The sequence below is a fragment of the Bos taurus genome, chromosome 7 (genome assembly GCF_002263795.3).
Source record: "Bos taurus isolate L1 Dominette 01449 registration number 42190680 breed Hereford chromosome 7, ARS-UCD2.0, whole genome shotgun sequence".
In the NCBI taxonomy this organism is placed as follows: domain Eukaryota; kingdom Metazoa; phylum Chordata; class Mammalia; order Artiodactyla; family Bovidae; genus Bos; species Bos taurus.
The window spans coordinates 15,497,200-15,515,317 of NC_037334.1; the positions used below are offsets into that span (position 1 = coordinate 15,497,200).

General features: G+C 53.0%; 1 protein-coding gene across 9 annotated transcripts in view; it reads left to right on the forward strand.

The window, feature by feature from the left end:
* Nucleotides 1-17,894, forward strand: part of SMARCA4 (SWI/SNF related, matrix associated, actin dependent regulator of chromatin, subfamily a, member 4) — a 90,287-nt gene extending 72,393 nt beyond the window's left edge. For 7 of the 9 annotated variants that reach the window (XM_059887957.1, NM_001105614.1, XM_024993899.2 and 4 more), the window contains 5 exon segments: nt 14,207-14,315; nt 14,563-14,664; nt 15,426-15,558; nt 15,655-15,797; nt 17,384-17,894. In XM_059887957.1, coding sequence (XP_059743940.1) covers nt 14,207-14,315; nt 14,563-14,664; nt 15,426-15,558; nt 15,655-15,797; nt 17,384-17,416 — 520 coding nt within the window. In that variant the 3' untranslated portion in view covers nt 17,417-17,894. 9 annotated transcript variants of the gene reach the window in all.
* Nucleotides 17,895-18,118: the final 224 nt, after the last annotated feature.

Genomic DNA, 18,118 nt, shown 5'->3' on the forward strand with positions numbered 1-18,118 from the left:
TTAGGGATTCTGCCATCCAGCCTGCCGAGAAACCCAGCTGCAATCACAGAGCTGAGCTCCCAGGCCTGTTGGACCCACACAGTGGTGCCTCCATTGAGGGTTGGAAAGGTGGCTGACATCTAACCTCATGTCCTCCTGGAATAGACGGCCACGCTAGATTGGGCATGCCTGCTAAATCGCTTCAGTCAGTCCACCTCGTGTCCGACTCTGTGCGACCCCACGGACTGTAGCCCACCAGGCTTCTCTGTTTGTGGGATTTTTCAGGCAAGAACACTGCAGTGGGTTGCCATTTCCTTCTCCAACACTAGACTGGGAACTCTCCGTTAAGCTGGGGGAACTGCAGAGCAGTTACAAGAAGGACCGCGAATAAGACCATTCCAGGAAGTCCGCCCGCACTCCAGCTTTGAGATGAGTTTGGTTCTTGACTGGAGCTGGGCCTTCCACTTGCTGGGTTGCTGGTGGCCGCACAGGAAGAGATCAGACGAGGCACACAATTGCTTCAGAGATGACGTGTGGGAACAAGCTGACATTTCTGATGTTCTCAGCAGACAGTTTGAAGTCCCGGGGAAAACCTCAGTGCGGTTCGTGCAGCTGTAGGATTAGGCCCTGCCCTGTCTCTTCTGACCACAGCTGCAGAGTCCAGGGTCTCCAGGTCCATCCTCAGACTCGATGATCCCCTGGAAGGACTCTCAGAACATTCTGAAAGCTGGTGTGCTCAGGGTGATGGTTTTTTACAGCGAAAGGACACAGGTTAGAACCAGCCGAAGGGAGAGGCATAGGGAGCAGCATCCTTCTGTGGCGTTGCAGGCAGCACCAACGTTGCTGGCAACATTACAGGAGGATGCACACGGAGCATTACCAGCCCGCAAGCCTTGCTGTCTGGGAACTCGGTCACATAGACATGACTGAGCACCCACGTGGCTGCCTGGTCTCCACCCCCTATGGTTGAGCTGATGCCGTGTGACCCCACACCTCTGCCTAGAATCACATTCATAGACTCTGTGCCCAAGGCCCCCAATTAAAGAAAGTCACCCCCGTCCCCCATCCTGCCCAGGCAGGACATTCAAGGGCTGAGAGATGGCCTCCCAGCAGCTGAGGACAAAGGCCAGACCTTTCTTTGGGCCAGGTTATAATCTCTGTGATGCACCTGTCACCTCCCTGGAAGGTTCTGAGGGACTGACCAGTGCGCCACACCAAGGAGAATAGACATAGAAATCGGAGGCAACCTAACGCACTTTTTTGTCTCAGACTTCCGACCACTCCTTCCCAGAAGGAAAAGTAAAACTTTGGGCTTAAAGATCCCATTTCACTTCCAGAACCCTGTGATTAGCTAAGCACTGTACTTGAGTTAAATGTGGATCTGAAGGAGAGACTGTTACAGCTTGATTCTTCTGGCTACCACAGCATGGTCACCAGACATTATCAGTAACTGGCTTCCATGGAGGGAGCCTGCCTTGCTGAGCCGGGCTCATGGAGCTGCCGTTCCAGCCCCTGGTGGTCATGGAGGCTCGATGCGGTCTCTCCAGAGAGAAGTGGCTGGGCCCGCCCTGAGCTGCCACTGATCAGCACCACTCCAAAGTTCGCTTTCAAGTGTTGATTTCAAGATCGCCCCACAGTTATGTCCAAATACCCATGCAGTCATGGTTGCTTGCACCTTCGCATCTATATCCTTGTCTGCATGCAGGTAATGTCCTGATTTGGAACCTTTTGCTCCCTTCATGTGTGTTCAGACTTAGGGCTGCCACACCCACCCTTCCCCAGTTCCCTGCCGCCCATCCATGTGCCCTGCGAGTAGCACGCCCTGGAGTTGTACGGCTTCTGACATTGGCATGTGCGGCTTCTGGCATTGGCAGCTACAACCCCCTGCTATGTCAGTATGAGGATGCACATCCCAGGACTTCACTGGTGGTCAGTGGCTAAGACTGTGCTCCCAGTGCAGCGGGCCTGGGTTCGATACATCGTCAGGGAACTAGATCCCACATGCCGTAAGTAAGAGTTCACATGCCACAGCTGAAGATCCTGAGTGCTGCAGCTAAAACCTGGAGCAGCCAAATAAATGAATAAGTAAATATATTTTTTAAATGATTAAGATGGTAAATTTAAAAGAAAGAAAATGCACCACCCGCTATGGGTTCACTATGGGAAAATGCTTGAAGAATCTGCAGTTGACCAGTCCTGGCCTGGGCAGCCCTGGAGGCCAAGCCTGCGTGCAGGGCCTCTCAGGGCACCTTCTTCTTGGTGCTTGGAAACCTGAAAACTACACAGAGGAGCCATCTGTTAAATAGCCATGAGTGAAACCAGAATTAATTAAGTTGGAAATAGAGATTTCCACTTTAAGCACGCAAATAAGTTAGGCTCCGGGGTCTGGCCAGGGACTGTGTGTGGTGCCAGCTGCTGTCTTCTCCCCCGACCCTTCGCAGGGAGGCAGCTGCTGGTGGCCAGAACATTTGGGCGCTGTCTCCAGATGCCAGTCAGCGGTCATGTGTCCCAGGGCCATGGCGCCTTTGGGACGGCTTCAGAGAAGTGCATCTTCTAGAAGGCCCTTCCTTCTTCAGGGTTCAGCCTCCTTAGGACCTCACAGAACCCCCTCTGTACCCAACTGGCTGGGGTGTAGAGCTAGACTGTTAGCAGCTCCAGGGCAGAGCTGTGGCTGCTGTAAAATCTGCATGGATGGTGGAGGCATGTCGGCACCAGGTGTCCTGAATTTGCTCACGGAGCCGAGGTTGTGCAAGAGAACATCTTTGTTTTTAGGAGATTCTCAGAAGTTATTCCCAGAGGGTTCAGAAAGCTGGTGATGTGTACAGGTGCCCAGGCTAAGCCTCCCAGAGCTGAGCTCCACTGGGTGGGGACCCAGAGGGCCCAGGTCCCCTTCTCCTGTCTTCTTACCAAGGACCCTGGAAAAACTGTAGGGGTCTGTAGATCTAGGGTCCATTACAAGATCCAGGGCTCCCCTGGTGCCTCAGTGGTTAAGAATCTGCCTGCTAATGCAGGAGTCATGGATTTGATCCCTGGTTCGGGGAGTTCCCACATCCCTCTTGAGCAACTAAACGCGCTCACCGTGACTGCTGACCCTGTGTTCCAGAGCCCACGTGCTGCAGCTGCTGAAGCCTGCAAACCCTAGGGCCCATACTCCACAAAAAGAGCAGCCACCGCAATGAGAAGCCCAAGCCCCGCAACTGGAGAATAGCCCCTGCTTGTCACAACTAGGGAAAAGCGTGCCCACCCACAAAGACCCAGCATAGCCAAAAATAAATACAATTATTTTTTTAAAAAAGGCACCAGAGTTCCCCTTGGGTGATGAAGGGCCCCATGGCATGCACCATGGCAGCTTCACCCGGGTCTGGGGCCCACTGCCCAGACCCTCTTGGCATTTGCCCTCTGCCCTTGGAGGCGGAGGGCAAATGCCTTGATTAGAATAAAAAAGCAGATACCTCTCCGGGGGAAAGGTTGTGCCTTGATTCATAAGAAAAACCAGGGCAGAGTCACAAGGCCCGGGCAGGTTGTTGAGCCGAAACCTTCTGTAGGAGAGGATGCCCCAGTTGGCTCCAGTCCCCTCAACATGGGCCTCTGGGGAGAAGAGAGCGGACGACAGTAGGCGGTCTTGGAGCCCTTTCCTGAGCGGGCAGGGAGGCCTCAGGCTTCTCCTGCCTCAGCCTGTGGCAGGCCACACTGGCCCTCTGTCAGGAGCCCAAGCTTGGGTCCTCCAGGGGCAGGAGGCAGGCCTCCACCTGCAGGGCCAGGTCTGGGGTCAGCGTCATCTGCCTGGCACCCAGTCTCCAGCCTGGCATGGGAGTCGCCCGGGTGAGATGTTGTGAGAAAGAGTGCTGATTGCTGTCATCCAACCCCAGGCCAGTCAGCGTGGGCATGGGCCTGGCTGTTAGCCAAGTGGGGCTCCAGACCACAAGAAGGTTAACTTGGGTGGCCTTCTTGAGCCAGAATGAGATTCTGAGCCTGCCACAGACTCTGCTAGAAGAAGCTCCAGCTGCCCAGTGTGTCAGGCCAGTTCCACCCCCAGGCTTCACTCTCTGCTGGTGATTGCTGTGGTCTAGACAGATGCTTACTCCTTGGAAGGAAAGTTATGACCAACCTAGATAGCATATTCAAAAACAGAGACATTACTTTGCCAACAAAGGTCCGTCTAGTCAAGGCTATGGTTTTTCTAGTGGTCATGTATGGATGTGAGAGTTGGACTGTGAAGAAGGCTGAGTGCCAAAGAATTGATGCTTTTGAACTGTGGTGTTGGAGAAGACTCTTGAGAAGTCCCTTGGACTGCAAGGAGATCCAACCAGTCCATTCTAAAGGACATCAGCCCTGGGTGATCTTTGGAAGGAATGATGCTAAAGCTGAAACTCCAGTACTTTGGCCACCTCATGCGAAGAGTTGACTCATTGGAAAAGACTCTGATGCTGGGAGGGATTGGGGGCAAGAGGAGAAGGGGACGACAGAGGATGAGATGGCTGGATGGCATCACCGACTCAACGGACGTGAGTCTGAGTGAACTCCAGGAGATGGTGATGGACAGGGAGGCCTGGCGTGCTGCAGTTCATGGGGTCGCAAAGAGTTTACATGACTGAGCGACTGAACTGAACTGAACTGAGACAGAGCACGCCGAAGACCACAACAAAAAAAATAGGGATCCCGTTCTAATGGTCTTCGTGGCTCGTGTGCTCAGTCGTATCCAACTCTGCCATGCTAAGACTCCGTGCTCCCAATGCAGGGAGCCCAGGTTCGATCCCACGTGCCACAGCTGAGACACCTGGAGTAGATGGCACACCTGAGAGGTGGCCTGCGTTATGATCTGCCTTCTGCCACTTGTCGTGTGGCCCTGGGTCTGCTGTCTTTTCTCCAGCAGAAAGGTTTCATTCAAGCTAAGTGGTTTCAAGTCCAGCATAATGGAGTTGGGGTTAGGTTTTCTTTAAAATGAGATTTGGATTTCATTGTTGAACTGTATTAAGAAACATGAACCTCAGGGACTTCGCCGACAGTCCAGTGGTTAAAAAACTTCCTCTTCCAATACAGGGGGTGTTGGTTCGATCCCAGGTTGGGGAGCTAAGATCCCACATGCCTCTAGGCCAAAAAACCAAAACATAAAAACAGGAGCAATATTATAACAAATTCAAGAAAGACTTTAAAAATGGTCCACATTGAAAAAAAAATCTTTAGGGCTTCCCTGGTGTCCCAGTGGTGAAGAATCCGCCTGCCAATGCAGGGGACACTTCTAACCCTGCTCTGGGAAGATCTCACTTGCAACGGAGCAGCTAAGCCCTTGCGCCACTACTACTGAGCCCGTGCTCTGCAACAAGAGAACCATCGCAATGAGAAGCCACGCACTCCAGGGAAGAGTAGGTCATTACAGCAAGAGAAAACCCCACACAGCAGTGAAGACCAGCACAGCCAAAAATAAAATTATTTTTAAAAAGAGACATAATGCCAAATGTAATGTGACCGTTGATTTCAAAAAATATTTTAAAAAGGAAGAAAGAAACATAAGCCCTCAGGCGTGTCATTGGCCCCCATAAAGCAGTCAGTTCACTAGAAATGTTGGTTCATTAGGTGCTAATTAATCAGCATCGTCACTTGCAGCCAGTCCAGCCCTCCTCAGGAGGAGGATCCTGTAATAAGGTCCCCCCTCCCCCTCCTCTGTTGGGAGAGTGTGTTGAGAGTGCAGGGCAGGTGGCCTAGAGACCTCTCCTGTTGGCAGGTTCCTTGGTGAGTATTATCTCCTTTTACTTGTACATGAGGCTGGATTTTTCCTACACCACACAGCCATAAATCTGACACTTGAGATTGATCTCATAGCAGTGGATGCCCGGCAGGTGGAGGCTCTTAGTAAATATCTGTAAGTGGAACTGCTGTAGGTATTTCACTTTTCTGATTCTCGAAATGTCCTTGAGACTTTGTAATGGGTCAAAAATTGAACCTAGTAAGTAATTTTGTTCTAACATTTTTTGTAAAAAATAAGGATACATGGTTTTGGTGGGGTTTTTAAACACTTATTTATTCGGCTGCATCAGGTCTTAATTGCGGTACACGGGATCCTCGTTACAGCTTGCAGGTTCTTCACTGTGGCTCAGGGGCTTCTCTAGTGGCAAAGCACGTTGAGCTTGTGGGCTCTCGTCAAGGCGTGTGAGCTTAGTTGCCCCACAACATGTGGGATCTTAGTTCCCCAACCAAGGATCAAATCCATGTCTGCCTGTCATGGAAGGTGAATTCTTAACCACTGGACCATCAGAGTAGTTCCTGGACTAATAGCTTTTTAATATGTTTCATTATTTTATTTTCAGGTTTCGTGTATGATGTGCATGCATGTATCTTGAGATGCTGTATCAGATGAATGTTCTGCTGCTAGATCAGTTCGTAATATCCTGAGCTGCACCTGTCTGGGGCTTCTCTGGTGGCTCAGATGATAAAAAAAAATCTGCCTGCAGTGCAGGAGACCTGGGTCCAATCCCTGGGTTAGGAAGATCCCCTGGAGGAGGGCATGGCAACCCACTCCAGTATTCTTGCCTAGAGAATCCCCATGGACCAAGGAGCCTGGTGGGCCACCATCCATGTGGTCAGAGGAAAGTCAGACACAACTGAGTGGCTAAGCACAGCTGCTCCTATCTAGGACCCTTGCTGATACATTTTACTGACTGAGTCAAAAGAGAAAATGGCCCAGGGCGAGAAGATGTTATCTAGAGGTGACGCTTACTCCTTGGAAGGAAAGTTATGACCAACCTAGATAGCAGAGACATTACTTTGCCAACAAAGGTCCGTCTAATCAAGGCTATGGGTTTTCCAGTGGTCATGTATGGATATGAGAATTGGACTGTGAAGAAGGCTGAGCGCTGAAGAATTGATGCTTTTGAACTGTGGTATTGGAGAAGACTCTTGAGAGTCCCTTGGACTGCAAGGAGATCCAACCAGTCCATTCTGAAGGAGATCAGCCCTGGGATTTCTTTGGAAGGAATGATGCTAAAGCTGAAACGCCAGTACTTTGGCCACCTCATGTGAAGAGTTGACTCATTGGAAAAGACTCTGATGCTGGGAGGGATTGGGGGCAGGAGGAGAAGGGGACTCCAGAGGATGAGATGGCTGGATGGCATCACTGACTCGATGGACCTGAGTCTGAGTGAACTCCGGGAGTTGGTGATGGACAGGGAGGCCTGGCATGCTGCGATTCATGGGGTCGCAAAGAGTCGGACACGACTGAGCGACTGAACTGAACTGAACTAGGAAGATCTGCACTCTAGGAAGGAAAGCGGTGCTGAGGGACAGGGTGGGGCAAGTAGTAGGATCTATCAGGAGCACCATCTTCAGTTGACTGCTTCTGCTTGCCTGAGGCTCTCAGTGCGCAAGACAAGAGTGCTGCTGTGATCCATTTGCAGTGTCTGCCCCTGTCAGAGGATGAGCAATGGGAGGCACCAAGCTGTATGTTATCATCCTTGGTACAGACATTCTTCCTGTTATTTTTAGGATTCATAACCAGGGCTCAACAAACCAAATCAGCAGAAATAAGATCTGGCTCACCACTTGTATGTGTATAGTCTGAATTAAGAATTTTTTCTTAAATGAGTTTCAGAGAATCAAAAGAATACTATTTGGGGACGTCCCTGGCAGTCTACTGGTCAGGACTCGGAGCTTCCACTTTAGGAGGTCTGAGTTTGATCCCTGATCAGGGAACTAAGATCCTGCAGGGTGTGTGGTGAGGCCATGAAAAGAAGATGACAACTATTTCATGGTATGAAATTATATGAAAATCAAAGTTTGTTTTTTTATAAATGACATACCTGGATAGTGTATTAAAACCTTAGACTGCATATTAAAAAGCAGAGACATCACTTTGCCAGCAAAGGTCCGTATAGTCAAGCTATGGTTTTTCCAGTAGTCATGTATAGATGTTAGAGTTGGACCTATAAAGAAGGCTGAGTGCTGAAGAATTGATGATTTTGAACCGTGGTGTTGGAGAAGACTGTTGAGAGTTCCTTGGACTGCAAGGAGATTAGTCCTGAGTGTTCATTGGAAGGACTGATGTTGAAGTTGAAACTCCAATACTTTGGCCACCTGATGCGAAGAGCTGACTTACTGGAAAAGACTCTGATGCTGGGAAAGACTAAGGGTAAGAGGAGAAGGGGGCAACAGAGGATGAGATGGTTGGATGGCATCATCAACTCAATGGACATGAATTTGAGCAAACTCTGGGAGACAGTGGAGGACAGAGGAGCCTGGCGTGCTGCAGTCCATGGGGTTGCAAAGAGCTGAACGCGACTTAGCAACTGCAGAACATAAATGAGGAACACAGCCAAACTCCCTTTGCCTACATGTTCTGTGTGGCCACTTCGGTGTGACAACGGCAGAGTTGAGTCATTGTGACCGAGGTGATATGGCACACAAAGCCTGTAACATTTACACTAGCTGTTCACAGATGAAGTTTGCTGACCCTCGATTTAGAACAGCGTGAGGGAAAGGATGGGAGAGACCCCTGACTTGGCCAAGGAGACCTGTGCTCGAGTCCTGCCTGCCCCCAGTTCCCAGTGTCCGGGCCAGCTCTCATAACCTCTCTGGTTTCTCCATCTGTTTGAATGGCATAACCAATGGATGATCTCTTAGATACTGAGAAACTTTTTTTTTTTAAGGGTTTTGTTTGTTTTTACTGCTTGAGGTCTTCGTTGCTGTGTGCAGGCTTTTCTCTAGTTGCGGTGAGTAGAGCTACTTACTAGCTGCAGAGCACAGGCTTTAGAGCTTGGGCTCAGTAGTTGTGGTGCACGGGCTTTGTAGCTCCTTGGCACATGAGATCTTCCCAGACTAGGGATCAAACCCGTGTGCCCTGCATTGGCAGGTTCACTGGACCACCAGGGAAGTCCTCTGATTCTTTATTTCTCCTTCACGTGTTGTAGGTTTTAAAAATATTTAGTTACTTATTTGACTGTACTGGATCTTAGTTGGGGCCTGTGGGACCTTAGTCCCCTGACCAAGTGCCCTGAACCTTGGCCCCCTCCATTGGCAGCATTGAATCATAGCCACTGGGCCACGAGGGAAGTCCCCCACATGTTGTAATTTTGTTTCAAGAACACGTGAAAGGATGTGTCATTTAGACTTTGGGGCTCTCCCCCACAGTGTGGTCAGCCTGGTTGTGACAAACCTCATTGAATAAGAAAGGACCAGTGGGCTAGATGTGGGAGGGGTTGAGGCTCCAGGCAGGGCCCTGGTCGCTCAGCCCCTCTGTGTGTCATGTCCCGTTGTGACAGGGACAGGACAGTGAATGAGGGAGAAGATCCCTGCTGCGGGAGCTAACATCTAGAGGCAGGAGATTAATTTCATTGTCATAGGTAACAGCTGCCATCGTTGCTGCCAAAGCAGGTGGCAGGGCAGGCTGGGGGCATGAGGGCCGTGGTGGGCGCTTCCGTTCTTTGTGTCTGAACTGGGGTCCTGGGAGGGTCCTGACAGCCTCGGGGTTTTCCCAGGCTCTTTCACTCCCCTCCCCTCTGCTACCGGGCGGCCGGACACAGAGCAGGGCTGGAGATGGAGTTCCAAGCAGCTCTGCCTGCAGAAACTTCTTGAGAGCCAGTCCTCACAGCAGCACGCTCTCTGGGCAGTGGGGTTCCTGCTCTTGCTGCCAGGGTCCTTTCTGGAACAGGGTGCTGTATGAATGACCATGTAGGGGCAGGGCAAGGGGGCATCCTTGCTCAGAGACGGCCCTGCTGAAACCTGAGTTGGCACACTGCTCTGTGACCTTAGGGCTTGCACCCTGAGCCGTTTCTTCATTTAAATAATGTGTATTGAGCACCTGTTGTGGACCAGGGTTTATTCCTGGTGCAGAAGATAGAGCAGCAAATAAAACAGGCAAAGCCTCTGCCCTCGTGGCTTGTGCTCCAGCTAGTAAAGCCAGGCAAGACATGGTAGGGAAGATGATAGTTGCTGTGGACAAACACTAACCAGGATAACCAGCCTCGTGCCTAATGGAAAGGATTAAAGCAGCAAAGCTTCCGGGGACTTCCTGGTGGTCCAGTGGTTAAGACTCCATGCTTCCACTGCAAGGGGCTTGGGTTCAATCCCTGGACAAGGAACTAAGATCCTATAAGCCTTGTGGCATGGTAAAAAGAAAAATAGCAAAGTCTTTCAAGAAGGAAATGCAATACTTCCATGACCTAGGGGTAGATAAAGATTTTTTTCACAAGACGAGAAACACCAGGTATAATAGGAAATATTGGTAAATTGGACTCAGATTAAAACTAAGGCCCCTTCCTCAAAAGACACCATCAAAGGAGTAAGAAGACACACCGTGGGGGCCTCCCTGGTGGTCCAGTGGCTGTGGCTCCGTGCTCCCAAGGCAGGGGCCCAGGGTTCAATCCCTGGTCGGGGAACTAGATCCCACACGCCACAACTAATGATCCTGCATCCCATAGCTAAGACCCAGTGCAGCCAAATATTTTTTTTAAAAAAAAGACATGCCATGAACTGGAGGTGTTTACGATGAATGTGCCCTACACAGAATTCCCAGGAGGAAAAGTAAGAAAACAAGGACTGCCTGGGAGAGGTCATCACATGACCAGTATACCTGTGATGATGCTCATCAAGGAAACGTGAATTAAAACCACAGGAGAGTCTGTGGCCATACTACCCTGAGTGTACACGAGCTCGTCTGATCTCAGAAGCTAAGCAGGGTTGGGCCTGGTTAGTACTTGGATGGGAAAACAACAAGAGATGCTGGTAGATGGCTCACCCACAGCCGGAAGAGTGAACATGGGCTCAGTTGCTACCAAAACAGCGCCCCTGCCTCCAGGACCAGGCCCCCCACCCCCCAGGGACCTTCCCACGTGATACAGGCCAAGAGCTGGGACACAGTGTCTGCGGCTGCTCACCATTTAATATCTCAGACCATAGCCCAGGTTCCTGCCACCAGCAGGGGGACAAGCAGACTGTGACACGTGCCCACCATGGAGCATGTGGCGCAGCACAAGGGCCAACAAGAGCAGGTCTCAGAGCCATGCAGGGGGGCGGCCACGCCTGGGGGCGCACCCTCTGGGATCTCATGACTTAAAGTTCAAAAAGAGGCCAGGCTCGGCCAAGTCCTGGAGGCTGGGGGGCTCAAGGAGTGAGTAAATGAAGATGTGTGACACCTTTATCTTTTTTCTTTCATATGTATTTGCTTATTTGGCTGCACCAGATCTTACTTGTGGCATACAAACTCTTAGTTGCAACACGTGGGTTGTAGTTCCCTGACCAGGGATTGAACCCCGGGCGCGTCCCCCTCCCCTGCATGGGAGTGTGGAGCCTTAGCCACTGGACCACCAGGGAAGTCCCTGTGCCTGTCTGTCTTTCACCTCAGCCATCCATTTTCATTACGAGGTGTCGTGGAGGTGATGTTTATATTGAGGCAAAGGCAGGAGCCAGGGTTCCCTGGGGGAGCAGCTGCTTGGGTGATTCTGAGGCGACTGAGCAGGTAGAGAGAGGCACGGACATCGGAGGTGGTGGGCCGCCCATCCTGGAGAGCCAAGCAGCCCCCAGAGCGCCGTGGGTTCTGTTCTCAGCAAGGAGGGACTTGGTGAGCAGGCCTGGAAGGCTCCCAGCCCCGGTGCATAGTGGGTGGGGGTGAGGTACTCTCCAGGGGATTTCTGAAGACAAAAAAGGATCTCTCAGCACTTTGGCAACCAGAGTTTTGCGGCAGTAGCTTTCCAAGAGGTCTGCATTGTCAGAGAAGATGGTTTTCAGAGTCCCCGTGGCCCTGGCACCCTGCCCCTCCCTCTCACATGACCAGTCCCCGGCCATCCATGCTCAGCACAACACACCAGACAATGGTTTTCAGGCAGGGTGGGCCTTCATTCCTCAGGGAAAAGGTTCCCCCAGAGGTTTGTGAGAGGGTTTTTATGAAATGTTCCTCTGTGTAATGGTGCTAGAGTCCCCCGTCCTAAGTTCCCTGAAGGGCTCCAGGTACCCTGAGGCCAGGTCACCTGTATGATGCTACAGGCAGGCATGTAGCCTTGGCACCACACACATGCCCGTTAGTGAGCTGCAGAATGAGTTCAGTGGATTTAAAACTGTCGTTTCATTTTATTTTGTTGTTGTTTTCTTTTTTAATTAACTTATTTGTTTATTCAACTTCGCTGCATTGATTCTGCATTGCGACACATGGCATCTTTAGTTACGGCATGTGGGGGTCTAGTTCCCTGACCAGGGATGGAACCTGGCCCCTCTGCATTGGGAGAGCAGAGTCTCAGCCACTGGACCATCAAGGAAGTCCCCAAACTGGTGTTTCTTAAAAAAAAAGTGAAGTAAAGCGGGAATTCCTAGCATACACTACTGTGCAGGCACTTTAGTTACATCATACCTGCAGGCCCGTGTCCTGCTCAGAAGCGTAGTGACACTGCAGTCAAGATGGTAACGGAGAGCCCTTTGCTCAGGTTCCATGGGGAGGAACAGGGCCTGTGTGGGTTGAGGAGTCGGGCGCAGGTCTGGGCTCTGCTGGAACATCAGAAACCAGTTTCCCAGAGTGAGCGGGGTTGGCTTGTCTCCCATCACCCCGAGTCCACTTATCTGAAGTAGAGGCCCCAGCGTATTTCATGCCTGTTCGCGGTTTTTTTGGAATTTATGTGAACAAATTCCAGTTTTCCTGTGGCCAAACCACCCACCACCCTGTTCATGAGAGAGAGGACACCTGTGCCCCTGGGGACAGGCCCTTGGGTGGGGACAGTGGCCTGGAGCTGGCCTCCCTCCCCACCCCCAGTGTGTGACCTGCCAGCCCCACACAAGGCAGGATGTGGCTGAGAACTCAGCCCGGAGGAAAGAGGGGGCTGGCCCTTGTTGAGCACAGGCGACCCCACTTCACGCTGGCAGGGAGGCCAAGACCAGCAAGGCTGGTGTTCGGGATGAGCTTCTCACCGGTTTCCTCATTACAGTTGGAATAACATAGTCCCTTGAGAACACGTGTGTCGTGCATCTGGCCCAGAGATGGTAGGAGGCCAGTAATGTGCGAGGCCCGGGTTCCAGCCCCCGTGTTTCCCCGGGTGTGAGAGGGGGCCAGGGGCAAATGGCAGCAGCCTCTGGGGCGGGCAGTCCTGGCCAAGCTGCTCCCTGATGCCGCTGTGAGATGGGGCATCTGGCGACAAAACCCGAGAAGCAGTCAGGTCGTCACTGCTGTCTTCCTGGCTGGTAGACCAAAAACAAGCACAAGATGTGTTGAGGACGTGCAGACAGATGGACAGGCTGCCACCCTGTTCCCTGAGGACTGTCCTGAAAAGACCAGGAAGGCAGCAGTGTTGACAGGAGGCGGTGCTCCACTCCTGGTGCCCCCAGGACCGAATCCACCATCTCATACCTGCCCTGGAGGAGCCTGTGTTGTGAAGCAGCCAGGAGGAGCCCAGGCAGTGAGCGGGACCTAAATGAACCCACAGCCAGAGCACATGGAGCCCCGGGTGGAGAGAGTGGGAAAGGAGGGTGACCAGGTCCCCAGCCCCCTGGTTGGCCGCGCAGAGCCTCTTCTACCGTCTCTCTGGGAGACAGGATCCCCATTCTGGAGGCTGAAGGGACGCTGGGGGGGGTGTCTTGGTTCACCCCATTCCTTGTCCAGGCCCCCAGGGGGTTGTCGCCTTGGAGCCCAGTGCTTGGATTCCTCATTTCATGGCCACTGACAGCTCTCCTTTCCTCTGCTCTCTGGTACAAAACCAGCGCTGCTTAGTGGAAAGAACTAGGAAACAGCTCTAGTCGCCCATTAGCATCTTGTCAGGGGGCGTCTCTCCTTGGGTTTTTGCCTAGTTCTCTGAAGTTCACTGCTCATGAGCGCTACCCGAGTGAGGCACAACATGCTTGAAAAACCCATCTCTGAAAACGCTGTCATTTAACACTCCCGACACGAGCAAACTGATTTCTGTGTCATATGTAAATAAAGAGTTCTCCCTCGTGCAGGTGCCAAGGCTCTTGCTGCATGTGGCACGTGATGCTGTTTCCTCCAGGGCTGGGGTGGGGGGAGGTGGGTGAGTTCAGAGCCTCCATACAGATGCAGCAGCAGACCTCTCTGCTTGGCTGCCCCTCGGGAATGTTCCAGAACTCAACGAGTCTGCTCACATAACAGGAAATGACTCCTGAATGGACTTTAAAATTTCTCACTATCTCTGTCCTCCAGTGCCCAGGGTGGGGTAGTGGTTGTTGGGAGGACGGTGCCAGGCAGAGGTAGGGGCTCCCCAGCAAGCAGGGCCTGCGAGTGACGCAGCCACGTCTCTCCTTACAGCAGCAGTGGACGCCAGCTCAGCGAGGTGTTCATCCAGCTGCCGTCCCGCAAGGAGCTGCCCGAGTACTACGAGCTCATCCGCAAGCCTGTGGACTTCAAGAAGATAAAGGTAATCCCGAGTCAAGTGCTTAGAGCCATGGGAAGTGGGAGCAGGGGTTCTTGGTCTTGGGAGCCCCCACCAGGGGCCCTGGTCATTGGCCACTGGGGGCCTGAGGATGTGGCAGGTGACCCCATCACCCATGGCTGGGCCCCTGAGTCCACACACAGCCGGGGAGTTCCACTGTGACCTCGCCTTAGGTGGCTGGGACCCCGGGTGCCAGGGGGCCCCGAGATAAGGCCGCTTCTCCTGCCCCCAGGAGCGCATCCGCAACCACAAGTACCGCAGCCTCAACGACCTGGAGAAGGACGTGATGCTGCTGTGTCAGAACGCGCAGACCTTCAACCTGGAGGGCTCCCTGGTGAGCGGTCCTGGGCCCCCACTCCCCACCCCCGTGAATTGACCGGTTCAGAAAAAGGTTCCCTGCACCTGGGAGCACATCGCTCATTACAGAGGCCATATGTGTTCATTACTGAAAACACGGCAGAAGATAAAGATGAGCAAAATAGAAGAAATAGACTCAGTCCCATCCGTCCGTGGGGCCCTGGGCACACTCTGTTAACGTCCTGGAATCTGTTATGAAGTCATTCAGGGACGCTTTTGAAAGGACGTCCAGCTCTGTGCTGGGTCTTGTCCGGTGATGAGATTCACACACACAGCCTCAGCCTGGCAGTTTTCCTCATTGCTGGGATGAATGCCTCCTAGCAAAGAGACTTTAGAGTCGCACATGCCGGGGAATGCTGGCTTCAGTGAGGCCGTGCGTCTCTGATGCTAAACTACAGGCCATCTCAGAGCCTTTAACCGGGTGCTCGCTGCGATTCTTCAAGGGGAGAGAGGGGGACTTCTGTGGTGGTCCAGTGGCTAAGACTCTATGCTCCCAATGCAGAGAACCCAGGTTCAGTCCTTGGTCAGGGAACTGAATCCCACGTGCCACAGCTGAGAGTTCATGTGCCACAACTAAGACCCAGCGCAGCTAGATAAATAAATACTTGAAAAAAAAGAGGGACGCCTGACCTTCTCTCCAGGACCGTTTCATTGAGCTGTCCCTCTTCTGGGACCAGGCGGGCAGGCAGGCAGCCCCTCATCGGGCCCCCGACCTGAGCCCCGTGTGTCTCCACCCAGATCTATGAAGACTCCATCGTCCTGCAGTCGGTCTTCACCAGCGTGCGGCAGAAAATCGAGAAGGAGGACGACAGTGAAGGGGAGGAGAGCGAGGAGGAGGAGGAGGGCGAGGAGGAAGGCTCCGAGTCAGAGTGTGAGTCCTGGGGGTGGGGGTGGGAGGTCACATCCACCCCCAAGACACCCTGGGGCCCCTTGCTCACGTCTCCTTTCCTTCTGGTCCCCTCCCCAGCTCGCTCAGTCAAAGTGAAGATCAAGCTTGGCCGGAAGGAGAAGGCCCAGGATCGGCTCAAGGGGGGCCGGCGGCGGCCGAGCCGTGGGTCCAGGGCCAAGCCAGTGGTGAGCGACGACGACAGCGAGGAGGAACAGGAGGAGGTGAGGTCCCCGCGCCCCGGGGCGGGCAGGTCACTGGCATCTGTTCTTCTTGCCAGGTCCTAGACCTGTGGGATGTTTTCAGACCCCCAATCCACAGACGAGGCTCAGTGTTACAGAGCGTGGGACTCAAACCCAAGTCCGTGCAGCCCTGGAACCAGTGCTCTTGGAGCCACTGAGCGTCGGGTTCAGACAGGGCATCCCTCCTCCCTACCCGACCCCCACAGTTCCCACTGCACAACCCCAGGCTGACCGTGAGGGGGCGGGAGGCAGGGAGTTGGAGATGCCTTCAGAGAGACCGGCCCCGCTCCCCCAGTGCTGTGGCATCCTCACCACACTGTGCTCCCCAGGCCTCTACTTGTGGCTCCGTCCTGGCCTGCCTCAGAGGGTTTCCAGACAGTGGTGGTGGGTTGCATAAAGCAAACAGAAAGTGAAAGTCCCATAGACCACAGTCCTATAAACAGGGGAGCTGACACCACGAACGGGGCTGTGAGTGGTACCTCGGTGATGGTCCCCCAGGCACACCAGGGAGGAGCCACGAGAACCACAGGAGCACCAAGCCTGTACAGTCTCCTGGGCCTGGGGACAGGAACAGACTCGCTTGCTGCGTTTTAATAAGTTTTGCCCTCTGGCTCCCACCTGGACGCCTGGCCCTTCCCTGCTGCAGGACCTCTGAGCCTGCCTCCACTTCCACAAAGTAGGGAGGTCAAGTGCATTTCACGGGCCCCAGCTCCCAGCAGAAAGCTTGACAAGCACCATTTCATCATTGTTAGTCTTCTTGTAGAGCTATTTGCAGTAATAGCAAAACCAGGTGCCTCAGAATAATCCTGACCACTGACGTCTGTGGTCTTACGGGGATGTTAATGACATTCTGAACACGGGGAGCGGTGGCCTTGTGGTGGCCAGGAGAGTCTGGGCTGTACAGCTCCCTGTCTGCCCAGTCTGGATCCAGCAGCACCTTCTGTGGCCCTTGCTAAGGTGTTGAAAATGTTTACACAGAAGAGCAGAGATTGTGCGTGGTCAGGAATACCCAAGGTGGTTTTAAAGCCTCAGGTCAGGGGAATTCCCTGGTGACCCGGTGGTTAAGACTCAGCACTTTAACGGCTGAGGGCCTGGGTTTAATACCTGGCCAGGAAACTAAAATACCACAGACCTTGAGGCTCAGCCACAAAAACAGACAAAAAACCCCCCACAGGTCAGGGGCACAGGGACAGGCAGTCAGCAGTGGGACAGAGCTGAGAAGGCCCAGCCTGCTTCCCAGGAACTAAGGAGTCGTCAATGTGAGGGTGCAGGGGCCAGTCCTTGGGAGAAAATGACATTTGGATGTGACCTTGGCAGCAGGGACTGAGGGCAAAGGTCACTCCACCCCAGCCTCAGTGTGGACAAGGCAGTTCTGCCTGAACTGGTGATTAAGTATATTTAAAGCAAAGGTCGGGGACTTCCCTGGTGGTCTAGTGGTTAAAACTTTGCACTTTCACACAGAGAGGCATAGGTTCAATCCCTGCTCGGGGAACTAAGATCCCACATGCTGTCTGGGTGCTCCCAAGGGCCAGGCTGACTCTCACTCTCCTCTCCTGTCCCCCTCCCAGGACCGCTCAGGAAGTGGCAGCGAGGAAGACTGAGTCCCGACATTCCAGAGTCTCGACCCCGAGCCCCTCGTTCCAGAGCCGAGACGGTGTTAGCCCTTAGCAGTAACGGGTAGAAGCAGATGTAGTTTCAGACTTGGAATAAAAACTGTATAAACGAAAATCTTCCATATTTATACGGCAGAGAAGATGTAGGACTGTCTGTGTCTGGCCCTGTCCTGGCATCAATAGCGTTTGTAACAACATTAACTGTTTAAAAGGAGAAAAAAACCGAATTATGAATTGGGGAACACACGACACCTGTCTTTCTTCCCTTTCCCTGGCAGTACTGTTTCGGCCGCAGTTTGGAATCACTGTAGTTTAAAGCTGTGGATGCATGTGTGTAGCCGTCCACTCCTTGTACTGTATTTTATTGGACAGGTCAGACTCGCCGGGGCTGGGGGCCCAGAGGCCCGGCGAGGGTATGTCAGTGTCACTGGATGTCAAACAGTAATAAATTAAACCTCCAACAAAAGTCTCGGCTTCTGCTGAACTCATTGCCGGCTCCTGGCACGGGGGGAATGTCTGCAGCCGCCTACCCGAGCGACGCAAGGCCCTGGCTGAGGCCTCACTGTGTCTGCAGTCCTGTCCTCCCGTCACCAGATCCTGGGGGGCCCATTTCCTGGGGGAAGACACTGAGGCCCAGGCAAAGGAGGACCTTGCCTGGATGTCACACCATCTTGACTAGCAGCCTGGGCT